This window comes from Lissotriton vulgaris, chromosome 7 (assembly GCF_964263255.1).
Source record: "Lissotriton vulgaris chromosome 7, aLisVul1.2, whole genome shotgun sequence".
Taxonomy (NCBI): domain Eukaryota; kingdom Metazoa; phylum Chordata; class Amphibia; order Caudata; family Salamandridae; genus Lissotriton; species Lissotriton vulgaris.
Genome location: NC_141695.1, coordinates 1,403,207,556 through 1,403,228,894, shown reverse-complemented (window position 1 = coordinate 1,403,228,894; position 21,339 = coordinate 1,403,207,556). Strand labels below are relative to the sequence as shown.

The 21,339-nt window shown below is 49.9% G+C and overlaps 1 protein-coding gene across 1 annotated transcript in view; it reads right to left on the bottom strand.

The window, feature by feature from the left end:
- The window catches only part of LOC147705723 (coronin-1A-like), a 227,440-nt gene that overhangs the window by 182,353 nt on the left and 23,748 nt on the right, over positions 1–21,339 (bottom strand). Inside the window, exon 2 of the mRNA XM_086932158.1 lies at positions 15,661–15,863. Within this exon, the coding sequence (XP_086788284.1) occupies positions 15,661–15,858 (198 nt within the window). The 5' untranslated portion in view covers positions 15,859–15,863. The remainder of the gene's footprint in view (positions 1–15,660; positions 15,864–21,339) is intronic.

The window sequence follows — 21,339 nt, the reverse complement described above, 5'->3', positions numbered from 1 at the left end:
GCCCTCTCATGCTGCTCACGGGGCTACAGTGGTATCTCGCTCCACTTCCTGTACTGCTGCCGCCTGTTCCTGAGCTATCGTTTCAGGGTCTGGCTTCAAGCGGGCCCCCCGCCTGCGTCTCCGTCTGACTTTCCGCCAGTCACCCTGACCTCGCTGCTCCGACCCTGCCTGAGAGCCATGCTGCGTGTCATCCTCCGAGTCCGAGGGATCCGGCAAGTCAATGTTCAAAAGAGAGCAGGTGTCCTTGAGGGAGCGAAGTTGGTGCAGCTTCTCTTGCCATTTAATGATGATCCTGAACGGGTGGCCCCAGGAATATGGTATTTCTTTCTCACCTAGAAAGGTGGTCACGGGTTTGAACTCGCGCTGCTTCTGCAGCGTGATGGCGGACAGGTCTTGATACAACGCCACGGTCACTCCTCGGAATTGCAAAGGTTGCTGCCGCCGGGCCTCTTGGAGAATCCGTTCCTTCAACGGGAAATCTAGGAGGTAGGCCAGTATGTCGGGCGGGAGGGCTGGTGCACGTCTCGGCAGTCCCACTCTGTGTGCACGGTCTATGCGGACGGGAAAGTCCTCCGCCTCCCCCAACACCGCACGAAAGAGGGCCTGCAGGTATCCAGCGACACTGTTCCCCTCGGCACCCTGTGGCACCCTAATGTTATTCGTGAGCGGTTTACCAGGTCCTCCGCGTGTGCCTGGAGGCCTACCTGTTGCTCTTGAAGGCGGAGGACCTCTTGTTGCAAGTGCGTGAGCTCGTCACTGCGAGCGTGGCCGGACTCCTCCACCGCCGCTACCCTCTCCCCCAAGCCATCCAAGTCTCGGCGTAGTTCCCGCTGTTCCCCTGCAATGTCCTGCTTGAGAGCCTGGAAGTCATCTCTAAGGGTGTTAAATAGTGTCTCCAGGAAGGTGCGCGTGATGGGAGCCTCCCGCTCTTCCTGCTGCTGCAAACTTGTGGCTGCCGGGGTAGAGGGGGGTGTCTGCGTCTTCCCTCCCTTGCTAATGGGTTTCGCGAGCATGTCTGTGATGGTGCGGTTGGTTCTGCGACTCGAGCTGGCCATACCTCCTCCTGCCTCAGGTCCGTGGCTCGGTCAGCTCCGGGGGGAAGCCCACTCCCGTCCGCACTCGTCCGGCGCGAGGCCACCAGCAGAGCCCCCGCGGCCTCCGACCCTCCCCCACCAATATCTCGGGGCCACTCCTCTCCGCAGGGCTCACCGGCCCCCGCTCCCAGATCCTCTACTCTCTCGTGTATTCCTCACCGGGGGCTCGATCACTCCACCCCCCGAGAACAGCGGCCTGGCCCGCTCTGCCGCCGTGGTCTATCGGCACCCCGGGCCTCTCCAGTAAGCTGTGTGCTTGGGGGCACTGTTCCTGCTTTCGCCGGTCCCACCCCACCTTCAATGCTCCGGCGGGGGGGGCCAGCCTCTTCCCAGTAGCGCCACAGGGCCCAGGTCACCCCGTTGGTGCCGCACACGTCCGGCCCTCTGCTCCGCAGCCTCAGCACACCTCCTATCCGAGGCCAGGCAACCACGTGGCCGGAGGTCCAACCGCCCAGACCCCGATGCCGCTCCTCTGGGCCGCTGGCACAGTGCTCCGCCTTTCGGACCCTATGCTAGGTCTCACCCGCACCCCCCGGGGCCCCCTGCTGCCTGTCTAGTGTCCTCAATCCGTCGCTGCGGGGCCCCAGGGACGCGCGGGCTTACCTGTGAGTGTTCTGTTCGGGCTGGACCACGGTGCTGTGGGGGGGCAAGGGTGTCACTCGGCGAGCCCCCTGTTGCTCTCGGCTTCCGCCGAGTCCGTCCGTCGCTTACCACGCTGGCTTTGCCGCTGCTGCTCCAGTCCGCCGCACCTTGCTGCCGCCTCCAGGCCCAAAGCCGGGGCCTCGCCCCGGGCAGCACGCCGATGGAACGCCGGGCGGAGATCGCTCCCTGCCGCCACTATCGTCCCTCCACAGGTATGGGGCCCAAAGCCCCCGCTCAGGCCGCTCGACACGTCCCTCGGCTCCCGCCTGGCTTCTCGCTGTCTCCGCGGGTGACGGCTGGAGATGCCCGCATAGGCCCAAGCCGGGGCCTCAATTAGTGACAGTGCAGACGTGCACCGGGTCGCCACCTCACACTTCGTCTCGCGGGCGGGCGCTCCACCTCCGCCAGCCCCCGGGGGCCTGTACACTGCCGCGGGTGGGGGTGCCGGTCTCTGCTTGCTCCTCCGCCAGTGGGGTCGATCCGCGGTGCTCCCCGGGTCCCCCTGCTCCGGGCTCGCTGCGGCCGGGGCCGCTCTTCACTCGGTGCCTGCGCGCCGGCCGCGCCGAATCCGCTCGTCACAGCCTGCTGGCAGACGGTCACCAAGCCGGTGGGTACTGGCCACCTCTCACGGGTCAAGATGCACTGGTTTTCGGGGGCCACTGCTGTGCGAAGAGGGCTAACAGGGCATAGGGCCGGGGAGCCGAGGACAAGCACGTCCGTTCAGCCCGCCATCTTGGCCACACCCCCTGGACCAAAATTTTATGATGGCAAGGACTAGGTACTGCTACACTATCCAGCCCTGACGTCTTCATGGTAGTATTGCTATTTACCGCTCTGTGGAGGTATAAGCCATGTTAAAAATATAGAAAACATTGAAACCAATTTTTTTCTATACTTTCAAGATGGGTATCACGTTGCATGAGGCAACAGCATCTCATCACCTCACGTGTCTATAGACACCTTATACCAAGCACCTGCTTGCACCAACCTTGGTGCAATACTTACAAACTTTGTCCTGAATCATATGAAGTGCATGTACCAGAATGCGAAGGGGCGACCCGGCTGAGAGGTCAGGAGTGTGCTCCCTCCCTGTTTCCTGTTTAGAGCTCTGGTGAGCCTCCGTAGCTGACGAGCTATAGGCGAAGCACCTCCGCGCCCGAGAGGCAACGAAGCCTGGATTGTTTGGCAGCCTCTTAGCCACCCCAAACTGATCTCTACTGATGAAGGATACTATCCAGAAACACGAGGCATGTCTCGTGTCTAGAGACACCTTATACCAAGGACCTGCTTGCACCAACCTTGGTGCAATACTTACGAACTTTGTCCTGAATCGTATGAACTGCATGTACCAGAATGCGAAGGGGCGACCCGGCTGAGAGGTCAGGAGTGTGCTCCCTCCCTGTTTCCAGCATCTCATCACCTTATGCAACGTGGGACCCATCTTGAAACATTGTTTTCCATACTTAAAAAAAAAGACATTGATTTGTATCTTCAAACACAATGCGATGGCACTACATGATATGTCACACAATATGGCAGCCATCTTGATAGTGTAGAATCTTCCATACTTTTAATATGGCTGGACGGGTATTTTAAAAGCCAACCATGTCACCTGTTCAACATTGGCAAATCGAGGCAGATTTCCATTGCCAATGCTTGTTAAAGGTTAAGAATGGCTATCGCATGAGTATAGCCTCAGAGCTCTGGAGATGTTGTTCCACGTAGTAGGTGCAGGCCCTGCGAAATATTGAGAGAAGGTGCATGATTTAGTGTAACAGAAGGTTTCAAGGCGGGGAGTGCTGGAAATGTCTAGCTTTTTGCCTCTGTGTAATAGTTTACATTTTTATTTTAGGTAGTTCAGTTCATTCATATTACTAATGGAGGTTGATCTGAACCTGAAATATGCTTCAAATGGGAGCCATGTGAGGTGGTACGAATAGGCAATGTCAACTAGTTCATGGTGTCAGAGATCATTCTAGCATGTACGACTGCCTTTAATGGAGCAGTCCAATGTGCAGTTGTTGATGAAGAAGGGATGCCTTGGTAGATAATAATGTCATCACTGAAAGTCTTATTATATGTTTCTCTACTTATATTCTCTCTTCTTCCTTTTACAGTAGAGCTGCTATACAGCCCATGCCATCTTAGGCTGTCTTTGAAAACAGGAAGGGCAATGAGCACACAGCAGCAGCTGCTGTCAATAAAGAGTGGTGGGGCAGCGCCGAACGGTAGAGATAACAATGTTTCAACAAGCATTGGCATAGCCAATCGGTCTCGCAGTTTGTATATACATGGCATGGCCAATCGCAGACCAAAGAAAGGACAGGCTTTCACGCTAATGGATGGTGAATTGTATGTTTATATTGAAAAGTTATGAAAAATGTAGGAGTAGGAGTCACAGAGGCGCTGAAGACAAACGATTATTGTTTAACTGTAAAGGTTGCAAAGCTTGCAAAAAATAGTCTGACAGCACAGACAGGTTTCCTGATTTTTACTTCCTCTGTGACTCATTTGTAAATCTTACTGTAGTATTGAGGACTGAACAAAATAACTTTTTTGTTGCTGCAAATAGTAGGGACCCTCCCTGGCCATCGCACTAGCTAATCAAGAGGCGGAGCGCAGTCCATAGACCTAAGAAGGATCAAATGCTCAGTTAGCCCCCACAGCATTGCAAACCCTGAGCTTCACGCTGTGTGCTGAGCTCTGCAGTATGTGCATTAACCTAGTGGTCTGTATTATTGGATTCAGAAGTATTGAAGTCAGAGTGAGAAGGTCGTACAACACAGCAGAATGCTGCGTTCTACCAGCCAGCAGCTGCTTAGAGGACCCATAATAGAGTGAACTAGGAGTGGAGGAAGGTCCTTTGCATTCTTAACCCCTGAGCTTTGGAACAGGCTCCCACAACATATTAGGAGAACAGAGTCCGAACCTAAGTTTAGGAAACTGCTAAAAACGATCCTGTTTAATTAATCCAAATCATTTTGACAGCTCCTGCTGATGGTTTAGTGGCCCTTCTGTGCAGCCATTCACTTTATAAAACCTCACAAATAGAATAGAATAGTGAGAGAAAAGTAACCTCTAACTCCCAGAGGCACTTCACATAAGCACAGACATAATATTGAAATGTCTATTTCCAGCTATTCTATACTTTAAACGTTACTTGCTACGTGCTTTGACACCCGGGTGTACCTAGAGCCCGAATTACTGACATCTTTATAGCAGTAGCGGTGGGTGACATTTCAAAGTGGTGGGGCGCAAAGTGATTTGCATACTGCACCGTAGCGAGCGAGCGCAGCGAGCGAGCCCGAACCCCCAAAGGGGTGTTTTGGGGGATAACCCCCCCCAAGAAAATTTTGAAAAAAAAGAAGAAAAATCGTCTATTTTCAAGCAAATTTGAGAAAGCAGGAAGGTTAATAAAGCAATTGTGAAAGTGCAGTTATTACATTAGTAGATGGCATAACATAGGTAGCTGCTTATTCAGTATAACCACAGAGCTTCATACATTCAGTCCTATTACGCTCATGTGCTGAATTCAGACTATAAGACTTTCATGAAAATCTCAGCTCTAAGAGTAGAAGAAGTTGCACAGCAGTTGGGAAACAGCCTTCACAAAGCATTAGGAAAATGAGAGGCAATTACTTGAAAGCAAACTGAAAGAAATGCATCAAGTAGTAACTTAAAGCAATGCATCCAGCAAAACAGTGCATGCAGTCAACCATACAAAAGTAAACTAAAGCAAGAGTGAACCTGTGAACCTTCACTTTGAAAGCAGGGTGTTAGTCAACAGGCCAGTCACATACATTTAAACTGAAGAAGAGTACACTTCAGCATGCAGGCACCAACATAAAAGCACCAAGCAAGTAAAAAAATGAAAGCAATACATCCAGCAAACTAGACAGTGACTCAAAAAGTAAACTGAAGCAAGTGCAGACTGAAAGGAATGCGCAGTCGTAAGTCAGAAAACCAGTCACCCAGAAAACCAGACCAGCACACCAAAGCATCCCACCCCTGATTGGATGGCAGCTGTGCTCTTAGGGTCACCCCTCAGTTTTTTGGCAGGGTTGAGCGCCCCCCAGTTTTACGCCCTCTGCGTCTGAAGGGGAGACAGGCAAAAGGGGTCATAATGGGACATCTGGCACAGCCACTTTGTAATCGAGGTCACCCACCCAGCTCAAGACTGAGTTACAGGCTGATCTTAAATCTTTAAACAACCGCAAGGGTCTCCAGCTAGTTTGTTCTTGAGCCAAAAGAGTCCTCAGCTCACTGGTAATCTTTACATCGCGCCTGAGATCACATGACAATGTCCCTTAATCTGGAGCAACTGTGGGGACTGGTCTGGGTCCGGATCAGACTTGGTACGAGCAGGATACAAAAAGTAACGGGTAGGTGGTAACCCACTTCAAGTGAAGGAGCTGTAAGGAACCTAAGCGTACTGGTGTTCATACCACTTACAGGGCAGCTCTGGCTTTTCTCAGGGTGGGTGTCAGCTGTGTGATGAAACCAGCATGTGAAGCAGTTACCTCAAACAAACTAAAACCAATGCACTCATCAAGACAAGGAGTTACATGAAATCAAATAGAAAACCACCATCAAGCCAGGTAGTCACCTAAAGGCAAATTGAAGTGACTGCACACTATGGGAAGTGCACTTCACCAGCCAGCCTATTACACTAAAGGAAAATAAAAGCAATGCTCCCAGTAAACAAGACAACATAAATTGAAAATGTTTCCCCGCAGGACCAACAGTCACAAAAAGTAAAGAAACAGAATGAAGTCAGAGGCACTCCAGGAATCCAGGTAGTCACACAAAATCATAACTGATTGAGCAAACTGTGTACTGAAAACTATTGCAAATAAGACAATTATATCAGAACAAACTAGTCACAGGGAAATAAACGCATGCACCCATCAAGCCGTGCATCACAAGTCAGCAAACGGAATCGAATTAAACCAGCAATACTTGGTGTCACTCAAAAGCAAGTATAAAGTGCACTTCAGCAAGCAGGTCAGCCACATTAACAGGAGACTTTCGAGGATACACCCCTAAAAGTCATAGAATCAGTTGCAAAAAAAACAAATGCACTCCAGCAACATAGTAAGTCGAATGAACACCACTGTACATAACAGCACTGTACATAACGCACACATTACACAGAGACTAGCAATCATAGGTGTGTAAAACAGTGTATGGGACATGTTATATAAGACAAACGTGGCTGACTGCTTCGTCTGCGTTCTCCCACATTGCCCTGTCCCTTTTCTCCACACACCCCAAAAAGCCCAGCTCCTTTTTCTTTTCTCGTTTTCCTCTTCGTACATTTATTTAGGTTTTATTATGGCGAGGTCTCGAATTTCCTTCCTATTGCTCTACTGGCTGCCTTCCTCAACTCTTTGTGAAGCCAAGCCCTCCATGTCACCCCTTACTTTCAGGGTTACCTCTGCCTTTTTCCCCTAAAGCATAATGAACGCATGCTCTCCCTATAACCATAACTGATGCCCGTCTCCCTTTGCCATTGACACAAGGTCTCCTTTCCATGGACCATTCTATCCATCTCATCACTAAAACCACTGCCCTCTCCGTTAAGGCCCATGTCTCCATCTCACCACGAATGCTCCTCAGAGGCGTGATAAAAACGGTGCCCACTCCCCTCCCGGAACACAATGAGGAGCCGCCGAGTCTCCCATGTCTCCAAATATATTCAGTGGCCTCGGGCAGGAAGCCCCGCACTCCATGAAGCGTAGCAGGGGCCTGCCTGACGCCCCAGTCTTCCTTTCTCTATTAATGCCCGTCTCCCTCTTACAGTGCCCCCGTCGCCTTCTCTCTCCGCTGACGTCCTGTCTTCCTTCTACCATTAACTCTCCCGTCTCCCTCCTACTGTTAACACCTTTCCCACTCACTAGTCACGCCCTGCCTGCTTCTCGCTCCCCATAACTGCCCTGATGCCTCTCTCTCACCACCACTAATGGCCCTGCTGCTTCTCTCTCACCATTAATCGCCCTGCTACTTCTCTCTCACCATTAATCGCCCTGCTGCTTCTCTCTCTCACCATTAATCGCCCTGATGCTTCTCTCTCACCATTAACGCCCCTGTTGCCTGAAAGCGTCATTATTACCTGGAAGAACCTGCGGCGTGAGTGGACTCAAGAGATTCTGAGTTCGGCAAGAGGCTTCGGCTCTTAAGAGTCATAGCCCTTTCCCACCCTCTGAATAGTAGTAAATGCCATACGACACTCTGCACATTTGTATATACTATAGCAATATGCACATATAGTCTTTTCAATCCATTCCAAATTAATATCATAAAGTTATAGGCTGACCTGACAATTCGCATCCCAGTAGCTTCATCCTTAAAGTGCAATGTCTTCTGCACACCTGTGGAAACAGCCGTACGTACTGCGCTTCTACTGGAGGTGTGAACGAATTTACGTAGGGAGTGTTGTTGTCCACATTTCCACGGAACACATATAATGAGAGCACAGACAATCACTTTATGTTGCCCTAAATTTTCATTTAAAGAGTTGCAGCATGTCTCAATCTTCACTGATGGCTAAATATCCTGCCTCTGTGTATTTTCCTCCCTGCCCTGGCTGCACCCCTCTGACCCACACCTGCCCCCTGCTTACACCCCCTGCCCTGGCTGTACACCTCTGACTGCAGCACAGCTCTCCCCTCTACCCCGCCCCCTGCTTGCACCCCTGTCCTGCTGCACCCCTCGGACTGAAGCACAGCTCTCCCCTCCACCCCGTCCCCCTAATTGCCCTCCCTGCCCTGGTTGCACCCCTGTGACCCACACCTGCCCCCTGCTTACACCCCCTGCCCTGGCTGTACACCTCTGACTGCAGCACAGCTCTCCCCTCTACCCCGCCCCCATGCTTGCACCCCTGTCCTGCTGCACCCCTCGGACTGAAGCACAGCTCTCCCCTCCACCCCGTCCCCCTAATTGCCCTCCCTGCCCTGGTTGCACCCCTGTGACCCACACCTGCCCCCTGCTTACACCCCCTGCCCTGGCTGTACACCTCTGACTGCAGCACAGCTCTCCCCTCTACCCCGCCCCCTGCTTGCACCCCTGTCCTGCTGCACCCCTCGGACTGAAGCACAGCTCTCCCCTCCATCCCGTCCCCCTAATTGCCCTCCCTGCCCTGGCTGCACCCCTGTGACCCACACCTGCCCCCTGCTTACACCCCCTGCCCTGGCTGTACACCTCTGACTGCAGCACAGCTCTCCCCTCTACCCCGCCCCCATGCTTGCACCCCTGTCCTGCTGCACCCCTCGGACTGAAGCACAGCTCTCCCCTCCACCCCGTCCCCCTAATTGCCCTCCCTGCCCTGGTTGCACCCCTGTGACCCACACCTGCCCCCTGCTTACACCCCCTGCCCTGGCTGTACACCTCTGACTGCAGCACAGCTCTCCCCTCTACCCCGCCCCCTGCTTGCACCCCTGTCCTGCTGCACCCCTCGGACTGAAGCACAGCTCTCCCCTCCATCCCGTCCCCCAAATTGCCCTCCCTGCCCTGGCTGCACCCCTGTGACCCACACCTGCCCCCTGCTTACACCCCCTGCCCTGGCTGTACACCTCTGACTGCAGCACAGCTCTCCCCTCTACCCCGCCCCCTGCTTGCACCCCTGTCCTGCTGCACCCCTCGGACTGAAGCACAGCTCTCCCCTCCATCCCGTCCCCCTAATTGCCCTCCCTGCCCTGGCTGCACCCCTGTGACCCACACCTGCCCCCTGCTTACACCCCCTGCCCTGGCTGTACACCTCTGACTGCAGCACAGCTCTCCCCTCTACCCCGCCCCCTGCTTGCACCCCTGTCCTGCTGCACCCCTCGGACTCGGGCACAGCTCTCCCCTCCACCCCGTCCCCCTAATTGCCCTCCCTGCCCTGGTTGCACCCCTGTGACCCACACCTGCCCCCTGCTTACACCCCCTGCCCTGGCTGTTCACCTCTGACTGCAGCACAGCTCTCCCCTCTACCCCGCCCCCATGCTTGCACCCCTGTCCTGCTGCACCCCTCGGACTGAAGCACAGCTCTCCCCTCCACCCCGTCCCCCTAATTACCCTCCCTGCCCTGGTTGCACCCCTGTGACCCACACCTGCCCCCTGCTTACACCCCCTGCCCTGGCTGTACACCTCTGACTGCAGCACAGCTCTCCCCTCTACCCCGCCCCCTGCTTGCACCCCTGTCCTGCTGCACCCCTCGGACTGAAGCACAGCTCTCCCCTCCACCCCGTCCCCCTAATTGCCCTCCCTGCCCTGGTTGCACCCCTGTGACCCACACCTGCCCCCTGCTTACACCCCCTGCCCTGGCTGTACACCTCTGACTGCAGCACAGCTCTCCCCTCTACCCCGCCCCCTGCTTGCACCCCTGTGCTGGTGTACTCTTCGGACTATAGCACACCTCTCCCCTCTACCCTCCGACCCCCCTGCTTACACCCCCTGTCCTGGCTGTACCCCTCGGTCTGCAGTACAGCCCTCCCCACACCCCACCCCCACTGCTTGCCCCCCTTTCCTGGCTGCACCCCTTATTATCTTGTGTCCTCTTGGTTTAACATAGTCAAGAAGCTCATTATCCAATTGACGTAATTTCAGACATTATTGTGCTCCTCTCAGTGTAAGCTACGGAGGTCGGTCATCTTTCGTGTAGCGATTATTATCCAAATTTTCTGGCAGAAGCATTGAAGACCTGTTTAGTATCCTCATAAAATGACTTCCTGCCTCTCGCGAAATTGGATAATACTTCCATGAAGAATAGATGGTGTTCATAGGTCTGCACAGCTCATCTGCACAGCTCAAAGCTGAAGGAAAATGGAAGGGTATTCCTACAGGGGCTTCTTTCGGTCCTACAGGAGCAAGTAGCAGAATAGACTGTGCTTTGTGTTTCAGTTTGCTGCACTTTACAACAAAGTTTTAAACAACGACGCCTCATGGCACCTAAACATGCTTTTTAACCAGCTCCAGTCACAGAGCTACTTGAATAAATAAAGGAAGGACGGATGTGCTAAGGAAAACAAGTGATTAGTGAATAGTGCTTATTATTTATACATTGTGCAGCACAGATATAACAATTATCACCAATAGAGGTTTTATGTAATGCAATTCAGCTTGTCAATGGTAACCTATAACTCGCAGTTATGGCAATGTCTGTGTATACGGGTCTTTACGATAACAATAGCCATCATTTATTATGTACATCGAGAGAGAAGCAAAGCTAGTGATGGGCCCAGAGGAGGACAGAGCAGAATAAGGTTTCTGGTTTATATTCACCTCACTTTCCCGTAGAAAGCCCTTTCAGAGCTGTATTAATACTTTGTCATTCGTCTGGAAAGTTGACTTTTCAGAGCTAATATGAACACCGGACACCCGAGAATCCCAATAATGCCCCGTGGCATTTTTGATTTCTTGGCTAATGAAAAAAAAGGACTTTTGAAATGGAAGGTTATATATTACGCAACCGGGCTTCAACTGCGCAGGTGGAGCCCCTTTCACGGATTTCATTATTTTCAGTTCTTTGGCACACATCATTGACTAAGATAGATTTTCAACAAGCCCCTGGAACTCGGATGATGAGAATGTAAACGCTCAGAAGAATTAAGTCCCCCCCCGGAAATAATGACTTTTCATATTCTCCTCTGCGTTCCACTCTCAAGCAATTAACCGGACCCTGGTGGCTAATTCCGTTCTGCAAAGGGGTCGGGGAATGCAACTACATAGATAGACATACACATTACAAAACTTGCCGAAGTTTTCTTACCGCCGTCCGCCGACATCCTGTTCCTCCTCGCAGCGTGTGCGTCAACAGTGTGTGTGCCACCCCCCGCGCGGCATCCAATGGCTGCTGCATGCTGGTGGACCAGCCAATCCTGGCGCTGGGGGGGGCACATTTGCTGCTCGCCCTGTCGCCCTTTGAAAACCCGGGCTGTGGCACTGGCAGCAGGCGAACAAGTACCCCCCTGGGTCCCGCTGGGGAACTTAGTGCGCATGCTTGAGACAGTAACCAACAATCCCAAGCATGCGCACAGTGCACTACGGTCTGCCTGAGTGTCACTCAAGTTGCAGGCCACCCCCCCCCCCCCCCCTCCCCCCTCCCCCCTGCACAATTCCCGGCGGTGGGCTGCGGGCGGAGGGATTGTTGCAATGTATTTAATAAAAAATGAATAGAAAGGATTGCGGCCGGTGGCCGCAATGCGGGTCCATTGTGGCTGGTAGGGCTACGCCCCTACGCCCCAATGGACGCACCGCTGCTGCTTTATAGATGCTATTGATACTTAGCATATGTACAAATGGTGGCAGAATCTTCTTATTAATTCAAATTCTTAACAGCCAGAACATTCTGGAGGGGTGTGTCCAGTAGGGCAACTGGACTAGCCTCATAAACGTGAGCTCCGTCCCACCGCCGGAATTCGTCCTGCTACATCGGCCCGCACTCCCCCTCCCGAAATGGCACCGGAGGACACAGTGTCAGTGCCTCACTAGAGGCGTCTCATCCAGCCCGCTCCAGAAGGGCTGGATGAGCCAACCGCAGCCTGCAGGATGGTGTGGGAGGCGCCATAGCGGGCAGTCCTGAGGAGTTGATTGCTACTCCTCCCCTGCTCCACAGGGAGCCTGAGTGGCCCAGGAGATCTGGAAGCCAGCACAGACAACTACTGCCCCACAAATTTTGAAGGGGGGTGGCATGGGGGTTGCATGAGTGGATGCGGGCCCTCATGAAGCCTGTGACTACCAGGATGGGGAAGAGACAAGGGGAGCCACGGTCAGAGGTTGGAGGCAAAGGGAGCGGACAGTGTAGTGTGCTTTCCCTTCTCAATGCACCACCCTCTGCAGATGCTTTTAACATGCCCCCCACCCCGCTTACTAGCAGGAGTTGCATAATAGCCTCGCACAGCAAATGTACTTGACAGCCCGTTGCTAGGGAGTTGCCTAATGTTCCCCGTGCAGAAATTCTTTACCCTTGTTCGTGGCTCTAGCTGGCAGCGGGACCCAGGCTCGGCTGCTCCTCAGCTTTCACCTTATTTGGGACATTTTCTCTCAGGAAACCTCCGCGCCTCTGCTCTTAGTTGAATTAAGCTTGTTTCACGAAAGGAGTACTTTGCTTGCAATGAGCACCACCCGCAGCAAAACATTGCTCATTTGTGCTCTGAACGTTTCCCTGCTGATGTTTCTATCCTCAATCAGGAGTTGATGTTTACTTCATGCGACTCCTTCATGAAATGCATGTGTTTTCAATGTATGCACAAGGACAAAAAACATGGAAACAGAAAACAAGCGTGGCCGCGAAAGTGAAAGCTACTGCGCTGTGTTTAATTAGTAACATGATCCACAACAACAAGGGAGGAATGCAGCTGCCATCCTGCGCGCCGCTGCTCGCTCCTGAGACCAAAACGCCATGGGAGTGAACCTTTAGAGCAAAGGTGGGACATGCACCTTATTGAAAGCCACACGCAAAGGCCAATGGAAAGTGTGGGAGTTGCCAGACCCACACAGAGAATCTTCGGGGAAGTTTGGAGTGCTCACAAGCAGCCTCCCATAGAGCAGCGAATGCGCGCTGCGCTAGGCTCGACCTAAAAAGCACTTATGTGCCACTGTCGCCCGCCATATCAGTGCTTTTTCACAGCTTCTTGGTTGCTGCAGAAACTCTCCACCCAATCCAGATACTGCTTTCATGCTATAACAAGCATGAGAGAACAGCCGGGATTGGCTTGAGTGGGCTGGTCTAACACTCGCTCAGGCACAGGGAGCCTGTGCCTTTTCTCCATCCAGCTGTACAACCTAGCTGAGTTGGAGAAATCTAAGTGTGCATGTTGGTTTGACCGTCCTATGACCGCTGGCCGAACCAGCTTGCACACTTTCAATGTTCACCACTCCTTCTCCCTTCTGCTCTCCAAGGAGGATGGCTCCATCCTTACCTCAGCAGACTCGGCTCACAGTGAAAAATAAAATGATAATATAATTGTTTCATTATCATGTTATTTTTCATAAGCTGGCCCTGACTAGAAGGGCGACGCTCCTCCGCCATTGCAGAGGAGCTGTCGCTGGGAGCACATACATAATTGTGGGTCATGGGGGCTATGTCTATAACCTGAGGCTAGTGGCCCCTAGGAAGGGAAGGCAGTGATCCCTGCCTTCCTTGCCTTCCAGGAGGTTGGAAGATTACTGTGCGTCTTGGAAGATGTGATTTTGGTCTTCTGGAATGGCTAACTCATTAAACGTCTCTGGAATCTTTCCTTTTTGTTTTTTTTTTTTACTCCAGCACATATGTATGCAGGGGATTCAATTTCACCCATGACGTTTTGAACCAACTTTTAGGTATCTCAGACTTGATGACCCAGACATGGGTGCCTGGGTATGGCCATTTGGCAGTTTGTCAGGCAACCGCCTCACTCTATAAGGGCCAAGTGCCCAAGAAATCAGCGGCCATAATCTTTCTGTCCATTATCACAGTAAGTGAAATCTCTAATAAGATTGAGGAGTGACCGGCAATAAATGGTAGAGAGCCATCGGTCCTGCTCTGTAGAGACAGCGCAACCCATAAAACCATGTTCTACTTTTAGACATTCAGCAAAGTGCTATCAGATAAGACATCCCTGAGTAGTTTGACGGGCCACAGAACGCCGGGTTCAGCAGGCAGCCTTGTTTTGAATAGAGATGGGCATAATTTTTCTAAAATATGACATCGGTGAACTCTGCCCCTCTCAGCAATTTACTGACCAGTGGCATAGCTTGCAGTTTATGGGGGGAGGGTGTGGGATTATAGAAAAGTCTGGTACCCTTCTGGGTACCAGCTGTCTGTGGACAAAAGGAGATGGTGCAAATTAATAATTGTACACACATTAAGGCAGTAAAAATGATCATCACTTAGTGGAACTAAAAGGCTGCTTTGCAAGATTGGTGGATAAATGTAATTACCTGCCAGTCGGGTGTTGCTAACAGAACAATTTTGCATGCTGCATCAGCAGCAAACAGTACACTCATTCGATAACAGTTTGCATACAGCTGTAGCGAAGCGGCTGCATTATGCCAAGGTATTTCTGAATGTTACAAACTTTTGCAAGTTGAATGACAGGAAGACTACCCCTGTTTCCCCTCTGGCTAGTCAACTGGCAGAAGTGCTTTCCACATTTTTATTCTGCCTTACTTGGTCACACAGTCTGCTTAAACAGGGCAACCCATGCACCTGATTCCTGTTGCACCTAGGAGAATCTACAAAGCTGGTCCAAGAAGGACTGTAGAGTAGCCAATCAGAAATGGCTGAACACAGGATATATTTCTGATTGGGGTACTCAATGTCTTCATGGACCACTTGGGTATTCAGAAAGTAACTTGTTGGCCAGTGTCAGGAGGAAGCACAATACAACCCCTGAAGTCTATTTCCTGCCAAAGGACTCATTTCATTTCAAACTTGCTTTATTCGATTTAGTAATTAAAATTCAGACTCTTCCCTCCATTTGTCTGCTTTTTTACTGATCTGGGATGTTGATCTAAAAATGGTGAATAGCACTCAGCATTTGCAACCAAGGAATGTTAAGGTACTAACCCACAATCCTGACAATTTCCTTTTCTGACTGCAAGCCCTTGTAAACCAAATCCTAAGGTAACTAAGGTCTTTTTCTCATACTTTTGTGCCCTGTGTGGGTATTTTATAATTTATTTTCTTCCAGATACACTTGTGTGCATGAATCTACAGTTATGTTACATATCACGGCTTGATAACCTTCTGAGTATCAATCCTCAAGCAATGATTTGCAATGTTCGCACAAGCATTTCTAAGCCAAATACGTTCTACGAAATAGCAAGGATCAAGAATATCCAGAGGAGCTGGAAAAGGACTATCTGTCTGACTGAGACAGGCTTCTCACCAAACACAAAGTCTTATGTCCTGCATTATAGGGTGTGACACAATGAAGGGTGGGTTTTAACCCATCTCGCTTACCTTTGACAGTGGTAAGACCATAAAGGCTCCTCCGCCACTAGCTTCAACAATCATGGCCACAAACTTTGGGTTAACGGTACAGAAGTTACTGTCCCACGTTGTCTGTGATACCCTGATATCATCATAGCACTGGTCGGCCTTTACAGCTTGCCCGTACACATGGCGGAACTTACTTGTGCGCACAACCTTCCGGCTCATGGTGGCTGTATAAAAAAAAATACATTAACAAATAAGTTGTTCATCAAATTAATACATTTTGGGCTACAGATAACTGATCTGTTAAATTAAATATGGGGTCTTCCCATTTATTGCTAGTGTTTGAAGTGCATATCATGTAATCCGAGTACAGTGCAAAATTGTATTCTAGTACTGTGAGATTGAAATACCATTAAAAAAGTGCCAAGTTCAAATGGAATTTTATAAAGACATTTCAAAATGCAGAGTAAAAATTTGGTGCAAAGTTACAATCAAATAATACTAATATTTGCAAAGTCAAAATCAAGGCATGAGAATAGGCTAAAGTTTGAATATGATAAACCAACACAGGAAAGTTAACAAATATTAATAAAAGGACTGGCCAAAGTTCTATCAATATGAAACCAGTTCAAAATTCAAATCCAATTTTACAAGCACAGACCAAATTTTAAATCTAATAATTTACGGAGAAGGCAAATAGCAAATCTATTTACCAGAGAAATGCTGAGACTGTTATATTTCACCAATGTCATATTTTGGGGAAAAACTGATGCCCCTAAAGAAGGAAGTTGATTTATATGCTATGGAAACAGGGCGACATTTATATCTAATGATAAGAATATTTGCCGATATTGTCTTTAAAAAAAACTGGGTGAAGGCCAAATCTAGCAATATTAAACCACTTTAATGTTGAAATCAAATTTATAAAAAACTGGGCAAAGTTTAAATGTAATAACTCGATGACAGGGCAAAGCTAAATTCAGGTAATATAAATCATAGCGAAAGTCTAAAATCTCATGATAAAACACGAGTCCAAAGTTCAGCTTTAATGAAATGTTGATGGCATACATAGCCCAATCACACAATGTGAGGACAGTGAAAAATACCTCAAATTGTAGAAAAAAGGTCAATGCACAGCACTGCCACACTATAGGCAAATTGTGTGCTGTAAAAATGCTAAATAACAATGACAAGGTGAATATGAAATCTAATAGTTCAGTGGCACAGCATAGTTACAATCTTGGCATGTTAGAACAGGGCAAAATTAATATCTCATAATACAAGGGCAATACAAAAGTCCATATCTATTTGTCTTAGAACATGATGCAGTTCAACTCTACTAATAAAAAAAGGCAAGGTGACGTTCGAATCTTATTGATGGACAGAGCAAAGTTCAAAATTAAAAACCTATGATACAGGTGGTATGAAATCTACCAATCTGAACAAATGACAAAGCTTAATTCGATTGATATAACAACGGGGCAAAATTAAATAGACATTGCAAGGCTTACATCTAATATTTAAATGCAGTGTAAAGTTCAAATCTAAGAATATGGTGGTAGGGAAATACTCAAATCTAGAATAGGAGGACTGACCAAAGTTCACCTTTGGTGATAACTGGACAGTGCAAAGGTTAAAACCCATATCTAATAATACAAGAACGTGGCAAAGTGTATATCTATTATTATTGGGATAGGATAAAGTTGAATTTTAACAATATCTGAAACGTATAGAGCTTAAATCTAGTGATACATAGGTAGGCAAAGACTCAAATACAACAATACAAAGCTAGTGCAATGTTTAATCTTAGTCACACAAGGAAGGTGCAAAGATTAAATCAAGTATGATGACAGCAATCTATTTTTTAACCCCCAAAAACAAATAACCCATTATCTTTTACATTGCTGTTCATCAGCTCTACAGCACCATGTACGGGGCACACACACCATGTGCCGATAAGGAAGGACCTACATGTGAGCTATTCAGAGACAAGGTAAGGTAATCCCCTCCCATACATCTGAATATTTATAGCAGACATATTTGACTTTACCAGCCCTATGAAGTACGTAAATCTAACTGACCATATGTGTAGTTCGTGACCCAAGAGGTGTTCTGCAGCTTCCCTGCTCCCGCGGATTTGGACCTGCACATTGAGGCTGGTTGCTGGGGGAAATTGAACAGAGCGGGGCTGCGAGTCCCAGTAGTGACTGCGGCGCTCCACCGGCCGCACCTGGAGACTCTTCCCGCCCCGCCTCCCAGGTCTTCTTCACGACTCGCGGCCCCCGCTCCGTGGGAGCCGCTCGTAGTCGCGGTCTGTGACCCAAGAGGTGTTCTGCTGCTTACCTGCTCCCGCGGATTTGGACCTGCACATTGAGGCTGATTGCTGGGGGAAATTGAACAGAGCGGGACTGCGAGTCCCAGTAGTGACTGGAGCGCTCCACCGGCCACACCTGGAGACTCTTCCCGCCCCGCCTCCCAGGTCTTCTTCACGACTCCTGGCCCCCGCTCCGCAGGAGCCACTCGTAGTCGCGGTTTGTGACCCAAGAGGTGTTCTGCTGCTTCCCTGCTCCCGCGGATTTGGACCTGCACATTGAGGCTGATTGCTGGGGGAAATTGAACAGAGCGGGACTGCGAGTCCCAGTAGTGACTGCGGCGCTCCACCGGCCGCACCTGGAGACTCTTCCTGCCCCGCCTCTTCCTATTTAACCACGCCCACACCCACGTTCGCGGGACGCGCGCGGGCAGCGCCGGGCGAAGCCCGGGCCAAGGGCGGGCCCGTTCTAGCCCGTTACAGACCGGGTAAGACCGGACCGGGCCACCCCTCTTGGCTCTTCCACTGGATCAATATTTGTCAACGTTCTCAATACCCACTGGTTTGCCGCTGCTGATCTCTCAGACACCTAAGAACAATGACAGCGCGCGAAATGAGAAGTAAAGCCACGGCATCGACCGCTATGGTTACAGGTACTTTGGATAACTTTTTAGTGAGAGCGAACTCCATCTTGAACAATGAAATTTTGAGTGTAGAAGGGCGCCTTTCGCAGGGGATTGAAAACTTCAGAAGATCATCACTGGGACTAATTTCAAATGCCAAAACCCCGGCGAAGGACGGGGCTCTGCCTACTTCCATTCTAGACAGTATAGACCAAACAATTGACAGTGTGCTTCAGGATCTTAGGTCAACTCCTGAAAGGCACAAACAGACTTTATCAGTCATTGCTGAGATTAACCCCAAACCCCCAAATCTGATTTGTGTGTCTCCTGAAGTAGTACACGAGGCTGCTACCCCTCAGTCACGTGGAACTAGGGAGGGCGCTGTCCCCAAGAGGAAAAGAGAGACCCAGCATAGGGGTGGTAGAAGGGCAAAAGTTATTCATGCCCGATTGCTTAGGCCCCTGAACCTTTTGGTTCAGTGGCAACCGGGGCGAGTATCTCCTTGCCTATGGGAACTAGAAACGAACCTTCCCAATCCCACCCTGTGATGCAGAACGAGGCAATTACACCTGGGGCTCTTGTGACCACTAGGGATAACTATCTTGTCCAATCCTTGGAAAAAATTATGAAAAGGTTGATTAATCCCCTAGTTACTAGACTTGATTGTATTGACCGTAGACTCAACAAAATAGAAACGGTTACTGGGGGTTCGGAAGAGCAGCTGAAAGCAACAAATATCACCCAGAAGAACCCAGGAACTAGGGGTGGGGGGTCTGATCCATCTAAATTCCCTACTATAGCGATTACCCCTGCTTTGACAAACCCTCCTCTCGCAGCACAGAGCTCAGAGAACGGTGCAGTGGCTATTAATACCGGGGCGAGTTCATAGTTGTGCCTGACCCACCAGGGTACTGCTGCTGAGGGAAACAGACCAAAGACCCGTAAGGTAGTTAACTTACCCCCTGAAGCAGCTCCTTATGCAGTTGTTTTAGCAGGTGTGCCCGAGCTTAAGGATTCGACAGTAGAAACCTTTTCTTCCTTGAAAAATAAGGCAGTAAATTGGCTGAATACGCATAGACCACTTCCCCCTCACATCACAAGTGAAATTATAATGGTCAGAAGAGTTCCATCGGTGGGATACACTCCCCCAAAAATTAAGGGGGACTGCATTTTGGTAAATTTTAGGAACACTGGAATGTGTCCCATATCTGTAGCTGGGTGGGCGGAACGGCCGGCACTGTAATACAGGCACTCCCACTGGCCTTCTTTTATCCACCCCGAACTCTCACACTGAACCAGTCTTTGAAGAGGGATGGACAAGGGTTGGACATGGGAATCCCTATAGGATTTACAGGAACAACTTCTATGATCACACTGTCGCCCAAGACTATAGCCACACGAATAGATATAGTTGGCTAGACCAGGTGGATTGACCACTACATGAAATCGGACTAAGGCCACGATTGGAGGCCGTTCCACCTCGGTGCAGCGTTCTGGAATCAACTAGAAATAAGATTATTCACCCAGAATCCCCATCCACTGCTCTAATAGGTTGTACTGGCAAAACCCCTGGTGAAGCCCGAGAGGTAATGAATGACTTGTCTTTCCCTCCTTCGGCTGAGGATCTCGTCCCACTAATTAAATGCTCCCAAACAGTTAGTACTGGATTAAAAATTCTTTCCTGGAATGTGGCGGGTTTAAACAACAAACTGGAGTGCTCTGACTGGGGCTCCTTTATAGATAAGACCGATATATGCCTCTTCCAGGAAACTTGGGCAAGGGAAGAACAATTTAGAGTGGGCTTTGCTTCCTATTCAGTCCTTGCAAATGGGGTGGGAGAGGAAGACCTTCTGGGGGGCTCACAATCTGGGTAGCCGTCCAGTTGGGTTGCAGTTCCAGGGTCTTGCACACAGCATCCGAGGATGTGCAATGTGTTGTCCTAGAATGGTCAAATGGCTCAAAACTCGCAGTGGTTAACATCTACTCCAGACCTGTGAGTATTACCTCGGAGTCGAGAGCTATAGAAGATCAGTCCGTCTTCCTTAATGAGATCCCAGAAGGAGTTACCTATATAATAGGTGGAGATCTTAACTCTCATTTTGAGCCACTGGAGGACCTACTGGACGGTACATTCCCTGAAGAAGACAAACACTGGAAAATACCCCCTGTAGATAGCCCCCCCTGCCAGGTCATGGGCTCCTTTATCAGTACAAATTATGACCTTGACTTTGAGATATTCAATCAGGGCCTGTAACGGACGCTTAAAATCCGATATGCCCTCTAGGTGCACCTTTAATAAGCCCGGCCACGAATCACGATTGAACTACATTTTTGTAGAAACACATGTATGGCATAAGATTCTGGACTTCAAAGTGGTACCCAGAGGAGAAAGTGACCATAACGCACTGATCCTGGACTTCCAACACTCTAACATGCCCAAATCTTTTCCCAAAGAGCCTGGATTAGAAAACAGGGTGGTCCTCTCTAGTAATAGAAGGAGACTTAGATGGGACAAATTGGTCACATATCCGAAACTAGTGGCGGGGTTATATGCTCTAGTAATACCAGTACTGGAAACGGCTAATGTACTAGACCTCCAGTATCCTACCCCTGAAGTACACTCTAGATTGGGTAAACTTAATCAGGATTTAACTAATGATCTTGCGCTGGTCTTAAACCCTCCACGCTCCAAAGCGAGAAACACTGTTAACAAGCCCACCTGGTATAACAGGGCTTGCAAAGTAGCGAAATCGAAACTCCTCGAGGCCC